We start from the raw sequence: 17,086 nt of genomic DNA, 5'->3' as shown, positions 1-17,086 counted from the left end.
CAAAGGAAATAAGTAAATAAATTGATACAATATAGTAATGCAATAATATTTTATTATATTAGAGTGTTATAATATTTTATATAATATTTGTGATAATGTTTAAATAGTATATTTTATTTTAAATGTATTTTTTATTTCATTTATTATTTATTTATTTTTATTTTAAATAAAAAATAGACTTGTCAAAGCATTTATATACAAAAAATTACTGATGATTTGAAGTGCTTCTTTTATCCTCCCTTGTAACTCACTTTGGGAGAAAGTCATCTGCTAAATGACTAAATAAAAAATATTTTAGGTCACAGTACATGCTATTAACTACTGGCTTATTACATGCCTATTATTAAGATATTAACTGTTCAGCGGTAGTTATAAAGTATGATCTTAATCTGCATCCCTAATCCTACCCTAAACCTAAACCAAACTTCTATCTTACTAACTATTAATAAACAGCTAATTAGTAGTTTAATAAGCTAGTCGTGTTAATTAATGGCTTCTTAATATCATGAATTGTGACCTACACTAAAGTGTTACCAAAATATCGAAGTGCTGCAGCAAGTTATTTTCTGCCTCAACCAATGGCATAAGTTCAGGGCGGAGCTACCTAATTATCAGTACAAAGACATAGGCTACAGTATAAACTATAAAACTATATAAACTATAAGTTATAAAAAAAAACAGTATAAACTATAAGTTATAGTTTGCAGCACTTTACTTGGAACGATTAACAAATAACAACCATTCTCCCCCTGCAGGACACCACAGGAATCCCCATGCACTTCTGGGGAGTGTTTGATGGTCACGCCGGCTCTGGTGCTGCTCTCATGGCCTCCAAACTCCTCCAAAGGATCATCCGCGACCGGCTCTGTGACGTCGCTCATCTCCTAGAAAACCACAACAGTCCTCCGCCGATCTGCCTGGCCAAAAATGGAAGCCCGTTTCAGGCTGAGGGCAAGAAAGGAGCCTGTCTGGACGGAGAGGAGCAGGACGCGGGGCTGCCGGACGAGCCACGCTTCCACATGGAGAAGGACATCAGTGTGGAGAGTCTGGTCATGGGCATCATAGAGACCGCGTTCAGACAGATGGTGAGCACTGTGTAGGAATAGATTAATGTGTAATGTAGTGAGATTTGTTTACGTTTTAATAATTTTGGAGCTGCTACTAGTTCGGATTTGATGTTGCGCTAATATAGAGGTGTTTATATGACTAATTTGAAACAACTGCTATAATTAATGATTAATAAATCAAGCTAAATAGGAAAAGTAAAATATATAATCACAGCTTAGAAAAAGACAGCCTCTCATCTCTCTAACTCTTGCACCAGCTTGCACATTTGCACTATAGACTCTTTCTTAATCACTTCATGTCTCTTGGATACACTGTGCATTTCCAATTGTGCTTCACACAGGTGAGTGGGCTTGACAAACCACCTGTAGAAACACTCTTCTCTCTTTATGCACCTGACACTTTATTTAAACTCCATCTTACAAGGACTCACTAAGGGCTATGAATATGATGTGCCATAATCATGTTGCGCTGCTTGCTTCAACCTTAAATAGCTCTTTTGCACAATATTCACGCTTTAATACCTCTCTTGCATAATATCCTGCACAACATTGATTAGTCTCATGTAAAAGTACTTGTAAAGCCTGTCTTATGTGTATAGTTTAAGTATCTTACAGTAAATATGTTAGTTATGCATAGGTTTTTAATTGCTCTTATGTTTACTGTTGTGTTTGTATTTATGATTAATTTATAGCACCGTTGTCCTGCGAAACATGACATTTCATTCCTCTGTATGTCCACACATGTAGTGGAGTGACAATAAAGGTCAACTTGAATATGAACTTGAACTTAATATTTAAATATAATAAAGTATGTTAATTATAATGCTTAATTTTATAAAAATACGACTTTAATTAAAAGTAAACAGTGTTTGATTTGAATTAATAAACATAAAATACAACAAATTGAAAAATAATTAATACAAATTTAATAACACTAAATTAGTAAATATTTAATAAATCTAAAAAGCGTTAGATAAAATTAATAAAACAATTTTTTTTTTACAAATGTTTTAGGTCAATTTATAACTTGCAGTAAATTAAACCAAATTAGATTTGAATGAATAAACAGATTAATGAATTAACGAATGAATGAAAACAGTCAAACACAAATTTGATTAAAATTTGTTTAAAAAATGACAAAGGTACAAATAAATTAGTAAACGATAAATAGATTTTAAAAAAGTAATGAACAGAAAAAAGTAATCGTACGATTTAATATCAAATCATTTTTAAAAAATAATATTTTCGGTCAATTCTTAATTTTAAAATGTTGCAGTAAATTAAACCGAATTAGATTTAAACGAATAAACAAATTAAATAAATGAAAACAGTCAAATACAATATAGATTAAAATAAGTAATAAAAAATGAAATACAAATAAATTAGTAAATAATCAATACATTTAAAATTTAAGAAATTAACAGAAGAACTAATTATACAATCTAATATCAAATCTTTTTTTAATCTTTTTTTTTTAAATTCATAATTCTACAATTTTGCAGTAAATTAAACCTAACTCAATTTGAATAAATAAACAAATGAATTAATAAATGAATGAATGAAAACAGTCATATACAAATTAGATTATAAATAAGTAACAGAAATTAGATAAAAAAAAGTATTGCATGGAAAAAAGTAATCATACAACTATATTTTGAAATATTATTTTAGGTCAGTTCACAATTCTACAATTGTTCAGAATTTATTTTACCACGAACCAACAAATGCCATATTTTGGGGTCAGTGGCATCCAAAAAATGAAAACCCCTGAATTATATATGTATTCATTGAATTTGACACTGTCCAGCAAATTTTTAAGACCTGTCTCACTAAATAGTAAAAATAGTTTCTGAAAATGTGATTATTATGTATTATTACTTTATTTTATACATTTATCCCGAGAAAAAAAAAAAAATATATATATATATATATTATATATATATATATATATATATATATATATATATATATATATATATATATATATATATATATATATATATATATATATATATATATATATATATAAAAGTTTGTATTTAAAAGTAATATTTGAAATATTTAAAAGTTTTTTAAATGTCTATTTAGTGAAGTTTATTTATAAACTAATTTCGAGAGGATCATGTGCTTACGATTGCTTACGGTTGGTACCACATTATTCAATTTATGATTGACCAATCAGGCAATTCCTAAGCCACTATAAATACCCTAAGTTTTATATAACAGCCATCTTCGTTTGAAGAATCCCCATTTCACCCCTACTCCTACTCCTTTCCCAGATGGGTGGCACGGTGGCCCAGTGGTTAGCACTGTTGCCTCACAGCAAGATGTCACTGGTTCTAGTCCTTACCAAGCCAGCCGACGTTTCTGTGCGGATTTTACACGTTCTCCCCGTGCTCACATGGGCTTCCCCTGGGTTCCCTGGTTTCCTCCCACCGTCCAAAAACATGCAGCTTAAGTTAATTGACTAATTCAAATCGGCACCATAGACATGCTCCTAGTAAATAGTTATCTCTTAAGAGCAATCACTATCTATTCATTAGCTACTACAGCAGGGGAGTTCTCGAGATCTACCTGAGCTCAAACTCCCCTCTCACCTTGCACAGGGCTCTCTCCCAGGACAGCATGCTAAACAAGCTTTATAATCAATCATCAGCTAAGTGTGAACTCTTGAAATTATTTTAAAGAGTTTTTTAAAGTCATCTATTTTTATTTCATAATTTAACTTCAAAATAATTGTAAAAATAGTTAATATTTAAAAGGTTTTAAATGTCCATTTAAAGTTCAATTTAAAATGTTTTTTAAATTCATTAAAAATGTATATATTTTTGTTAGTTTGTGTTTATGCAAATTATAAGACTGTGTTAATCATTATTTAGGTTATAACAGTTGAGACATTGAATTTTTATTATTTTTATTATAAATCAAAAATCGAACAAAAAGTGCTTCTATTAACGTGTCGATGCTCTTTGGATAAGGGATTCATAAAAATAAACAACGACATCATAAGTCCAAAGCACTCGAAAATTAAGTGTCTTTTTATTGTTTAATTATTTTGAACTGCAATGGATAGGAGAGTAGAGAGTATTGACAGGAAATTATGGGGAGCAAAGAGAGAGGGGAAGGATTGGCAAAGGACCGGAAGCTAGGAATTTAACTCAATTCGCTGTGAGCACCTCTGTGTTAACCTATGCACTTAATTCCTATGCTATTGGCGTTGACAAACATGGAATTTTTAGCCATAGAATGCAGATGAATTTGCGATTTAGCTGACTGCTGTGGAGATACATGCAAACATTTGGCGAATCTTGAGTCTGTGGTGTTCATCTGGACAGGACGACCTGATCGAGAAGGAGAAAGAGTCTTACAGCATCTCCGGTGGTTGTTGTGCCTTGGTTGCAATTCACTTGATGGGGAAACTCTACGTAGCAAACGCTGGAGATAGCAGGTAAGAGCCTTTAAAAGATTACAGTTTATGAAGATGTCACAATTTGTGCCTGCTTTTATGTTCCAGATAACAATAAAACCACAAAATATTGATGAAATAAATTTCCATTCGTGTAATTACGACAGTAACAGTAATTATGTCAAAGTAAAGCTCTAAAGTCTGATTAAAATATATACCAGAATAATAGATCATATCCTTTCTAAATAATTAAAGATGTCTTGCTGCCAAATTGGTAAATCCCTTAATGGTTTGAAAGATAATGGCAAAGTAAAATTAAAATATTGATATTAATATCTTGGGGCTGCACTGTTATCCTTAAATCGAGACTTTTAATAATAGTCATCAAATGATTCTTGTTCTAAATATGCCTGACAAGATTTTATGCTATATTAACATTGTTTCTCAACGTTATTTCCACACAGAGCCATAATTGTCCGCAACAGTGAGGTGATCCCCATGTCCACTGAATTCACTCCAGAAAGCGAAAGACAGCGACTGCAGTACCTGGTGAGTCACTTTATGTTGTTATAATTATCACAGTCTCATTCCAATTGGACAGCAAGGTGGCTCAGTGGTTAGCACTGTTGCCTCACAGCAAGAAAATCACTGGTTCGAGTTCCGACTGGGCTAGTTGACATTTCTATGTGGAGTTTGCATGTTCTCCCCTTATTCACGTGGGTTTCTTCTGGGTGCTCCGGTTTCCCCCACAGTCCAAAGACATGCGCTTTAGGTGAACTGGATGAACTAAATTGGCCGCAGTGTATGAGTGTGTGTGTGAATGTGAGAGTGTACGGGTGTTTCCCAGTATTGGGTTGCAGCTGGAAGGACATCCGCTGCGTAAAACATATGCATATTTTTAATGTAGCTTCATTGTATCCTCTGTTCATTCATATATCATCTCAGGCTTCTGTTATTGATCTTCAGCTTCAGCAACATCTCCCTCACATATGTGCTGTTTTTTGTCTAGGGCTTCCTCAAACCAGAGCTGCTCGGGAATGAGTTTACACATATTGAATTCCCCAGACGAATCCAACACAAGGAACTCGGCAAGAAGATGCTCTTCAGAGACCACACCATGACTGGCTGGTGATTGTTTATTACTTTATTTATGTTGTGATAAGTTGCATCACTTGGACATTTATTAATTTTTTTATTTTGTAACTAGGCAGTATACAGTATATAAGGCTGCATTTACACTGCATGGTTCAAGTGACTCCAATTAGAATTTTTTTCTCCCATGTGACACAGATCAGATATGGCTCGTGTACGCGTGAGCAGGAGAAAATCACATGGATTCCGATTTACTCAAATCAGATTCAGGCCTTGTTCATATGTTGAAATTTAGATGATATGAATCAGATCTGTGCCTTCGTGTCTGTAGTGTAAGCAGGTAGATCGGATTTTCACCTGTCAATGCGAGTCGCGCGTCATTAAAACCGTAGCAAATGATGTAAACTCTGATGCTTTCATCTCAGAACAGACTTCAGCAGTAGCACAATGTACAGTAGCACAAGTATTTAAGCATGTTAACGAGAGAGAGCGCAATATCCATAAACAATCTAAACTATTATAAAAGTAGTGCATGCATCACATGCATAAATCACGCCTAAAAATGCCTACTGGTGTAAAAAGGCCTAGATTAAAAGAAGATGGCCAGATGAGAACTTTTCTACAGCAAAACAACTTGTCAAAAAGAATTTTAAAAAATGATGCCCTGCAAACAGAATAAAAACAGCAACAGAGAAAAGAGCGCTCTATAATTATCAGCTGTCTGTTTTTTTCCTGTTCGTTGCACCTTTTGCCTGGTGCTATGTAAAAACAGACAATCGGATTCGAGTTACTTTTAAAAGATGCGAAAAATGTAAGCAGGTCAGCAAAAAAATCAGGAATTGACAAAATTGGAATTGACCATCAAGATCTGCAGTGTAAATGCAGCCTAAATGTGCGTGTATTGGTTTTTATTTGTACACTGTAAACGCAATTAGTTTGCTTTACTTTAAAAAAGTGAGTAAACCCATTGCTTTTAAAGCGAGCAGTTGACTTTTTTAAATGCTGGATTCCAAACAATTCCTTCATATTGTCCTAACACAAATCAATTAAGTTAACTTAATTTTTTTACAAATGTAAGTAGATTAAAGATAAAACAATTAAGCCATCTAAAAAACTCAAAAAATTTGTTAATTCAGCTCATTTTAAATAAGTAGTCTGAACAAAAAGCAAAAATAAGTGTTTTGAGTGTACTTTAAAAAAGTGAGTAAACCTATTGCCTTAAAATGATATTAACTAAACATAAATTTTTCAGTTACGCACGTCATTTATTAAGTCAACTTAACAAATTAAAATGGATTTACTCACTTTTTAACTGGTTTATTTTTAAACTTGTTGCTTTTAAAAACATGTACTTTGTGTGTGTGTGAGTGTGTGTGAGTGTGTGTGTGTGTGTGTTAAAGCAGCCAGTCATAAAAATCGTAAAAACATTAGTTTTTAATGTAATTAATTACACTGTGTGGTCAAAAAATTGAAATAGAAACTACTTGTAAACATTTCATTCATTAATTTTCTTTTCGGCTTAGTCCCTTTAATAATTAAGGGTCGCCACAGTGGAATGCACCGCCAACTTATCCAGCACGTTTTATGCAGCGGATGCCCTTCCAGCTGTAACCCATCACTTTGAAACACCCATATATTCTCACATTCACACACACTCATACACTACAGACAATTTAGTCACCCAATTCACCTGAACCAGCGACCTTCTTGCTGTGAGGCGACAGTGCTACCTACTGCGCCACCGCGCTGCCCTCCGTAAAAATGTCATTTTGTGTTAAAAGCTTTGGAAAGGCATATTTTTATTCAAATTAGAAATTATTGCCCATAACTTATGGCTTTTTCAATGGCTATGCTTACTGTCATGGGTTGCATCTAAATTTATATTTAGATACACTCACCGGCCACTTTATTAGGTACACCTGTCCAATTGCACCTTAATGCAAATTTCTAATCAGCCAATCACATGGCAGCAACTCAATGCATTTAGATATGTAGACATGGTCAAGGCGATCTGCTGCAGTTCAACCGAGCATCAGAATAGGGAAGAAAGGTGATTTAGGTGACTTTGAACGTGGGTATGGTTGTTGGTGCCAGACGGGGTGGTCTGAGTATTCAGAAACTGCTGATTTTCACGCACAACTCTGTAGTGTTTACAGAAAATGGTAAGAAAAGAGAAAATATCCAGTGAGCGGCAGTTCTGTGGACACAAAAGCCTTGTTGATGCCAGAGGTCAGAGGAGAATGGCCAGACTGGTTTGCGCTGATTGAAAGACAACAGTAACTCAATAACCACTCGTTACAACCGAGGGATGCAGAAGAGCATCTCTGAACACACAACATCTCCAACCTTGAGGCAGATGGGCTACAACAGCAGAAGACCACACCGAGTGCCACTCCTGTCAGCTAAGAACAGGAAACTGAGGCTACAATTCACACAGGCTCACCAAAATTGGACAATAAAAGATTGGAAAAATGTTGCCTGGTCTGATGAGTCTCCATTTCTGCTGTGAATGGTAGGGTAGGGTCAGAATTTGGTGTCATTCAAATGGTAGGGTCAGAATTTGGTGTCAACAACATAAAAGCATGGATCCATCCTGCCTTAAATCAACGGTTCAGGCTGGTGGTGGTGGTAATGGTGTGGGGGATGTTTTCTTGGCACACTTTGGGCCCATTAGTACTACTTGAGCATTGTGTCAACACCACAGCCTACCTGAGTATTGCTGCTGACCCTGTCCATCCCTTTATGACCACAGTGTACTCATCTTCTGATGGCGCAGGATAACACCCATGTCATAAAGCGTGAATCATCTCAGACTGGTTTCTTGAACATGACAATGAGTTCACTGTACTCAAATGGCCTCCACAGTCACCAGATCTCAATCCAATAGAGCACCTTTGGAATGTGGTAGAATAGGAGATTCGCATCATGGATGTGCAGTCACCAAATCTGCAGCACCTGCGTGATGCCATCATGTCAATATGGACCAAAATCTCTAAGGAATATTTCCAGTACCTTGTTGAATCTATGCCACGAAGGATTAAGGCAGTTCTGAAGGCAAAAGGGGGTCCAACACGGTAAGGTGTACCTAATACAGTGGCTGGTGAGTGTATATTTACAGTTAATTTGATTCCTTCAAGCAACTGATTCATGCAGCAACGATTCAAACAGCATTTATCATGAATGGCTCATTGAATTATTTGGTTCAACTGATTAATTCAAGACGCAGATTCATTCAGAATGTAGAAATTGTAATGTGTAAAACACCATGGCATTATTTGTAAAAGTTGTCATGGACAACTCAATTTGTGTCTGAAATATAGCAGAATATCATCTCTTTATTACGTAACTGTTGTATAAAACCAATATTACGTTTGCACTTGTGGTACAAATATTTAGTACAAACCATTCACAATCCATTCATTAAATTAAATTGACACCCTAATACCTGAAACATAACCGTTGTATGTTATCATTTCAGGGCATATAAGACAATTATAGAAGACGACCTCAAGTTCCCGTTGATTTATGGGGAAGGGAAAAAGGTAAGTGAAGGTTTCTGCTTATTTATATCCAACTGTTTCACTTCAAAAGGTCCAGAGGCTCTGTGGAAGGATTTTATTTTAAGCTGCGTAACAAACGTTTGTTACAGACTACACATATAATTTAATGGAGGTGTCTGTTTTTTCCCCTTTTCACAGCTATTTATTACAAAGCAGAAGTAGTGAGGTGTTGCAAATGGGAATTGCTCAAATGTTCTGCCAGTTATAAAGCAGAATAATGTCTAGTTTGATAAAGTTTGAAATGAATAAAAAAAAAATGTTGTATTGATACATTAAGCTCCAGCTATGAGTGTGTTTGTGTATGTTTGTGCTCTCAGGCTCGTGTCATGGCTACTATTGGAGTGACGCGTGGTTTAGGAGATCACGACCTGAAAGTGTACAACTCCAACATTTATATCAAACCCTTCCTGTCCTGCTGTCCAGAAGTGAGTATATTGATACGCATTACTAGAGATGGAACAGTACATAGGAAAAAAATGATGGATTGCTACATACAGAGGGGAAAAGGTATTCAACACATCATGGTTTTTTCTGGAAAAAAATATTGTAAAAAGAGCTGTTGAGATTGAACCATATTATGGTAAAAACTCAAACAATATAAAATGTTATGTGTAATGGGAATGAACAATGGAATGACAGAAGGAGAAAGCACTGAACTACTGAAATGTATTTAATACTTTATATAAAGGCTTGTTTGGTGATGGCAGCTTAAAGACACCTCTCATGGGAGAATGAAGTCACATGCATTGCTCAGGAGTGTAAAAATCTTGATGGTCTGTGGGTGTTATCTATTAAATCTGATCTTTAATTTCTATTCTCTTTTGGGTTCCAGTCAGGTGATTGGCTGGGCCATTCTACAGCTTGATTTTCTTTCTCTGAAAGCATTTGAGAGTTTCTTGCCTGTGTGTTTTGGATCATTGTCTTGCTGAAATGTCCACTGGTTCATCTTCATCATCCTGCTAATGTAGATGTAGGACTAAAGCAGTGAATATTAATTTACAATGACGAAGGGCAGAGGGTTGCTGATGAAAACTACTGAGAGATTTCAGCTGCTGTCTGGGCTTTCACTGCCTTTCCTACAGGTCTCTTTCTTCATGTGTTCAATACTTTTTCCCCTGTGTCATTTCATTTTTGAAGCATAACTTCATTTGGAAGCTTTTTAATATTTTTTCTTTCATGTATGGATTTCTTTGGTTGTTTCCAACATCTGGTCAATTTCAAGTCAGTCAACAGCCTCTTTAGAAATATATTTTCTAAGAAAAATAGTGACGTGTCCGATACTTATTTTCTCCCGAAAAACAAAGAATAAAAATGCTTATTTTTTAAGATTATTAAAAAGTGGTTTACTGAATAAATTGTTTTGCTGTTTTTAAATAAATTTACTTATAAACTACAGAAAATATCATTAAATTAGCAGTTTTCCGTGTTTGTGATTTATTTTTATTTTTTTCCCCAATTTATTTATGCTTTTGAATTGTATTATGAGACCTTGATCATTCTTCTAACTACTTTTTTAATATTTAATGTGATATATTGTCTGGGTTGTTGTAAATATGGTACAAAAATCTTGTAATAAACTGTCAGTGCATTTTCTGTTATTTTACAGACTAATATGTCTGTATATTATTTCTTATACATTATATTAATTTATTATAATTAATTTATATTAATTTAGACTACTAAATATCAATAAAAGTCACTTTGTTAAACTGTAGAGTTGAATTTTTAACATCAAAAGTTGACAGAGCAGAGATCAACATCTCATAATGCAGTGCACAACCACTTGTGAATCACAAAATACAGAAACTGTTAATTAACAGATATTTTTTACAGTGTATTTTATAAATTAAGTTACATTTTAGTTTTAGTCTTACAAATTTAAGTATAGTTAAGTTATATTAAGTATAATTTATATAATTTAAAGTTTTTAAGGGTAGATAAAGGGTGTAAAAAACGAAATAAGGCTATAACTAAAGAATGTACTATTAAAGCCTAAAATTAATTAAAATAAAAAACAACAGAGGCATTTTTATGACTATTTAATATCAGCACTATCAAATCATTTTTAAGCAGATATGTAATTGCACATAAGGCATTAGAATAGTGTGTAAATCTAATAATAAAAAATTATGTTTCTACTTCAATTCGTGTTTGAAATATAGTAATACACTGAGTGGATTTCATAACTTGCTTTCATGATTTATTTAAACATACGGTAAACCATTAATACATGCAGTGCTCAGCATAATTGAGTACACCCCATTTTGAAAATGAATATTTTTATCCATTTCTCTGTGAATATAGGCAATGTATTTGGTGCATTTAAACAAAACAGATTTATTAAACAGATATATTTATTAAAATAACATTTTAGTCACCAAACATATTTAGAAATTTAAAGATAATACAATTAACTACAAACAAAATATTGCAAAAAAAAAATTACAAACTACAAAATATCAACAAAATTTAATAAATGTTTTGTTTCTCTTGACTTTTCCTCTTTTTACATTTTTTATTTTGTATTTTACTATAACATAAATTTGGGTGGACTAATTTTGGACCGTTATGATGACCGTTATTTTGTGAGATTAGCTCCAGATTTGGCTTCAGTTCTGGCTAATCTAATGTATATGCACAAATATAACTCACCCTCATGAAAATGTTAAATCTGTATCATGCTCATATCATGCTAGGTTAAGGTGTACAACATCTCTGAGCACAAACACGGGTCTGATGACGTCCTGGTCATGGGCAGTGATGGACTGTGGGACGTTACAGCCGATAGAGATGTCGCTGATGCAGTATCAACTTTCCTGTCCAGCCGTGAGCCCAATGATCCTTTAAGGTAAACACTTACTTTGTGAAGTATTATTGCATTATTTAAAAAAAAAAATGTTTTGTATTGTTGAACAAACGTGATTTATTCCTGTGATGGCAGCGGTAAGCTTTCAGAATCAATAATCCATTCTTCAGCGATCTTTCGGAAATCATTGTTATATTCAGTTCAATTCATCTTTATTTCTATAGCTCTTTTTAGAATGTAGATTATGTCCAAAGCAACCTAATAGTGTAGGTAGTGTAGTATACTGAAACTGCTTCAGGTCAGTTTTCACAGTTTTCAAGTTAATTTACATTTACATTTACATTTAGTCATTTAGCAGACGCTTTTATTCAAAGCGACTTACAAATGAGGACAAGGAAGCAATTTACATATATAGTAAGTACTATAAGAGCAGCAGTGAATAAGTGCTATAGGCAAGTTTCAGGTGTGTAAAGTCAAAATTCAGTTTAATTCAGTTCAGTTTAATGTAAATAATATCACTTCTGAATCTCGAAACACTGAAGAGCAACTCTACCAATGTGCAGCTCCACCAGTCTCAGGTTATTTGCTGATTTGATACATTGATTTGACGGTTTCTGGTTATCATTCAAATAGATCACCTTTCAGAAATACCATTAAAATGTTTTTTTTTTTGCTAAAAAAAATAAAATATATATATATATATATATATATATATATATATATATATAGTTGAAGTCAGAATTATTAGCCCCCCTTTTTTTTCTCTCTTTTTTTTAAATATTTACCAAATGATGTTTAACAGAGCAAGGAAATTTTCACAGCATGTCAGATAATATTTTTTTCTTCTGGAGAAAGTTTTATTTGTTTTATTTCAGCTAGAATAAAAGCAGTTTTTTTAATTTTTAAGAACCATTTTAAATTCAAAATTATTAGCCCCCTTTAAACTAAATATTTCCAATAGTCTACAGAACAAACCATCATTATACAATAACTTGCCTAATTACCCTAACCTGCCTAGTTAACCTAATTAGCCTACTGTAGTTAAGCCTTTAAATGTCACTTTAAGCTGTATAGCTTAAAGTAAAATATTGTCTAGTAAAATATTATTTACTGTCGTCATCATGGCAAAGATAAAATAAATCAGTTATTAAAGATGAGTTATTAAAACTATTATGTTTAGAAATGTGCTGAAAAAATCTTCTCTCCGTTAAACAGAAATTGGGGAAACAAATAAATAGGGGGGCTAATAAATCAGGGGGCTAATAATTCTGACTTCAACTGTATATAATATTTTCATCTTCATATTTTTTATTACATCTGTAATGTTAAACTATTGAAATGTATGCTGTTAATTTGTAATTTCTGTTCATCTAAAAATGTTGAAAGTTAATTATGTTGGATTTTTTGCAGAAAAGTGTGAACCAGCACAATCATTTTCAACGTTCATAAGAATGATGAATAATAATAAAGTATTGATAAATATTATTAATTCATAATAAATCATTAGAAAAGTCATAGGAACACATAGAAAGATTTGTGAAGGATCATGTGACACTTTTTGAAAATCTATTAAAATAGTAATTCTCAAAATTCAACTTTGGATTTGTTATAAATATTAAAATCATTCAGTTGTACAACATAATATTTTATAAATACTGATTTTTTTCAGTAATATAATAAAATGAAAATTCAAAACAACAGTTATTTAAAACATAGCTATCACCAGAAGCTGTAAGAAATTCCTTTGACCTGCCTTAGCTTTGATTGTAATCTGCTATTTGTCATTTGTTAACTGTGCACATTGCGGTATTGTAATAGTGTTTTGAATTAGACCACACTGCTGGGTTTTTTCTTTTCCTTTTTAAATACTGTATATTGTTTATGTTTTACTCATTACTTTGTATGAAACTCATTCTGAAAAAAATCAGTTAAAAAAACAAAAAGAAGAAAACAAACATAGCCATCACTATGGATTTTTAATGCATTTTTGTTCAAAAGCAATAGGTCAATGTAAATTAGGACAGTTCTGATAGATAAAAAGCAGATTATTCTGGTGTAAAATCAGGTGTGTTTTAGCAGTCTCGCCAGCAGATGTCACCTGCAGTTTATCAACACTCACATCATGTAGGTTTTACTAATGTATATATTGGCTGTACATATTCATCATTTGTACACTTAAAAAACAGACATTTGCTGTTTGTTCAAACAACTTATTTAAAATGACACACAATTCTTGAGTTTTTTTTTTTGTGGGGGGACAATTGTTTTTATTCACTTAAAATTCATTATTTTTTTTGGCTTAGTCCTTTTATTAATCTGGGTCACCACAGCAGAATGAACCGCCAACTTATCCAGCACATGTTCTACGCAGCGGATGCCCCTCCAACTGCAACCCATCACTGGGAAACATCCACACACACTCATTCACACACATACACTATGGACAATTTAGCTTACCAAATTCACCTATAGCACATGTCTTTGGACTTGTGGGGGAAACCGGAGCACCAGGAGGAAACCCACACCAACACGGGGAGAACATGCAAACTCCAAACAGCAACACCAACTGATCCAGCCGAACCACCAACCTTCTTGCTGTGAGGCGAATGTGCTACCCACTGCGCCACCCTCACTTAAATTGTGTGAAAACTAAAAAGTGAACTTATTTCCTTTATGTTGTCCAGACACATTGATTGTGTGAACGCAGCATTTTTTACAGTGAAAGTCCCTTTGAATACGCATCTGCTAAATGAATAAATATAGGTATAATATAAGCGCCACTTGATAAAGTCCAAGACCTGTGAGATGATGCCAACCATCGATGACTTCGAGGACAAAACTCATACACTTAATACACAAATCCACTTCATTGAACATGTACAACAAAGACTTCACCTATATATTATATAACTGAAGGTTAACTATGTTTATACAGTTGAAGTCAGAATTATTAGCCCTCCTGACTTATTAACCCCCTTTATATTTTTCGCCCAAATTTCTGTTTACCAGAAAAAAGACATTTCTAAACATAATAGTTTTACTAACTCATTTCTAATAACTTGTATCTTTTATCTTTGCCATGATGACTACATAATATTTGACTAGATATTTTTCAGGGCGCTAATATCCATCTTAAAGTGCAATCTTAAGGCTTATTAGGCAAGTTAGGGTGATTAGGCAAATCTTTGTATAACGATGGTTTGTTCTGTAGACAATCGAAAACAAATATTGCTTAAGGGGGCTAACAATATTGGCCTTAAAATGGTTTTAAAAAAATTAAAAATGCTTTTATTCTAGCTGTAATAAAACAAATAAGACTTTCTCTAAAAAAAAATGTTATAGGAAATACTGTAAAATTCCTTGCTCTGTTAAACATAATTTGGGAAATATTTGAAAAACAAATTTGCAGAGTGCTAATAATTTTGACTTCAGCTGTATATAATAACTTTAACTATTAAAAGCTATTAGTTACTAGTTAATTAGCTAAAGTGATTATTAAACTAACAAATTTAGGCTAACTAAAAACCTAAACTTTCCGAGTTTGACTGAGTTGTACATACCTGTCAACCCTCCCGTTTTTCCCTGGATTTTCCCATATTTTACAGTTCTTTTCCGCTATCATCCCGTAAAGGTATATTCTCATATTTCTCCTGTATTTTCAGTCAATGGTGGCAATAAACATTAAAAAGCTAATGCTCCCTTTATGTAACCCATACCGCCAAACCACCAGGGGACGCCCCTCACTCTTACATGTGAATTTGTTCATTTTATGTAGGCATGAAAACACTTTGGAATAAATATAAAAACTATGCAATACTCAAAGCTGTTCATGTAAGCGGTGCGTGACTGTCAGACAAACTCCATATTGATAAATAGACACTGTTTCCCGAACGGATTCTGTACACGCGATTAGAAGCAGAGCAAAAGTGAATACTCTGGGTTTTGGGTGCGTGTTTGAACAGACATATACACATAATAATGTAATCAAGTCGATCTGGGTTTTCTTTTAACCACAACAAATTTAGTCTTAAATGAGCATAAACAGTTAGGAAAGCAATTGATTTCATTAAAGATCTGTGCATTTAATGTAATCAAATGAAAAATCTTGATGAGAGATTCATTCACTGCTCTTTAATCAGAATGTTTAAGTTATACAGTGAGGAAAAAGGTTAATGAGAATTTATTTGCAGCTTTTTCTAATGTACACTATTTATTATATCCTTTGTAAATAGTAATAATAATAAAACATATTACTGATGGTTTCAGCTGTTGATTTACAATGACAATATTTAGTAGTTTGGGGAATTTTTTTATTTAATTTTTGGTCGGGTGGGGGGGTGTTATCTCTTATTTTCACATCCCATTGTTGACAGGTATAGTTGTAATAATGTGCACCTTTTGTAAAGCTGCTTTGAAACAATAACTATTGCGAAAAGTGCTATACAAATAAACTTAAAGTGAATGAAGTACGATAATTTTCAAATATATTCAGAGTAATTTTTTTGTCATTTCCTGTTTTTAAAGGTACACTCTAGCAGCACAAGACCTGCTGATGCGCTCGCGGGGCGTCCTGAAGGAGCGAGGCTGGCGGCTGCCCAATGAGAGACTCGGCCTCAGGCGATGACATCACGGTGTTTGTCATCCCCATGGCCGGCCCCAGAGTTAGAACACATGACCAGGTCGGTCCGCCTTTACTGGACAAGCACACCAGGACACGTCCCTGGCTCCATCCCAGAGAAAGGGCTAGGAAAAATCAACGAAAAATACATCTTCAATCCGTCAGAAAACTCGGGACATGAGAGAGACTTTCAACACAAACTTCCCCTCGTCCTCCTTACTTCTCCTCCGAGTCAATATCATCAAGATGTGAGGTGACATTATCAAAGTGCCATTCCTCTCGCTCTCCATCTCCTTTCTGATTTGTCGAACGCAGCCTCTGCAAGTCAGTACGGGACGGGAGGGAAACGTTTGAGTATTCTTTAACATCCGTGGGCCGTTTTGAATCAGAATCTCAGTGTGGCACAGGAATAAGCCAATACTGCTTAATAAAAAATATAATCATAGCCCTGACGGCAAGGGAAATAAAAACCGAAGCACTTTATATGTAGCAGAATTCATCGGAGCTGTAATTTAAAACCGCTGATTATATTTCTGA

At 33.7% G+C, this 17,086-nt stretch overlaps 1 protein-coding gene across 1 annotated transcript in view; it reads left to right on the top strand.

Moving 5' to 3' along the window:
• The window catches only part of LOC130230196 (protein phosphatase 1H-like), a 47,541-nt gene extending 30,986 nt beyond the window's left edge, over nucleotides 1–16,555 (top strand). Inside the window, exons 3-10 of the mRNA XM_056459148.1 lie at nucleotides 756–1,085; nucleotides 4,403–4,515; nucleotides 4,938–5,022; nucleotides 5,483–5,601; nucleotides 9,044–9,107; nucleotides 9,443–9,550; nucleotides 11,822–11,973; nucleotides 16,456–16,555. Coding sequence (XP_056315123.1) covers nucleotides 756–1,085; nucleotides 4,403–4,515; nucleotides 4,938–5,022; nucleotides 5,483–5,601; nucleotides 9,044–9,107; nucleotides 9,443–9,550; nucleotides 11,822–11,973; nucleotides 16,456–16,555 — 1,071 coding nt within the window. The remainder of the gene's footprint in view (nucleotides 1–755; nucleotides 1,086–4,402; nucleotides 4,516–4,937; nucleotides 5,023–5,482; nucleotides 5,602–9,043; nucleotides 9,108–9,442; nucleotides 9,551–11,821; nucleotides 11,974–16,455) is intronic.
• The last annotated feature ends 531 nt before the right edge of the window (nucleotides 16,556–17,086 follow it).

This window comes from Danio aesculapii, chromosome 6 (genome assembly GCF_903798145.1).
Source record: "Danio aesculapii chromosome 6, fDanAes4.1, whole genome shotgun sequence".
Classification (NCBI taxonomy): Eukaryota; Metazoa; Chordata; class Actinopteri; order Cypriniformes; family Danionidae; genus Danio; species Danio aesculapii.
This window is presented reverse-complemented; position numbering and strand designations above follow the sequence as displayed.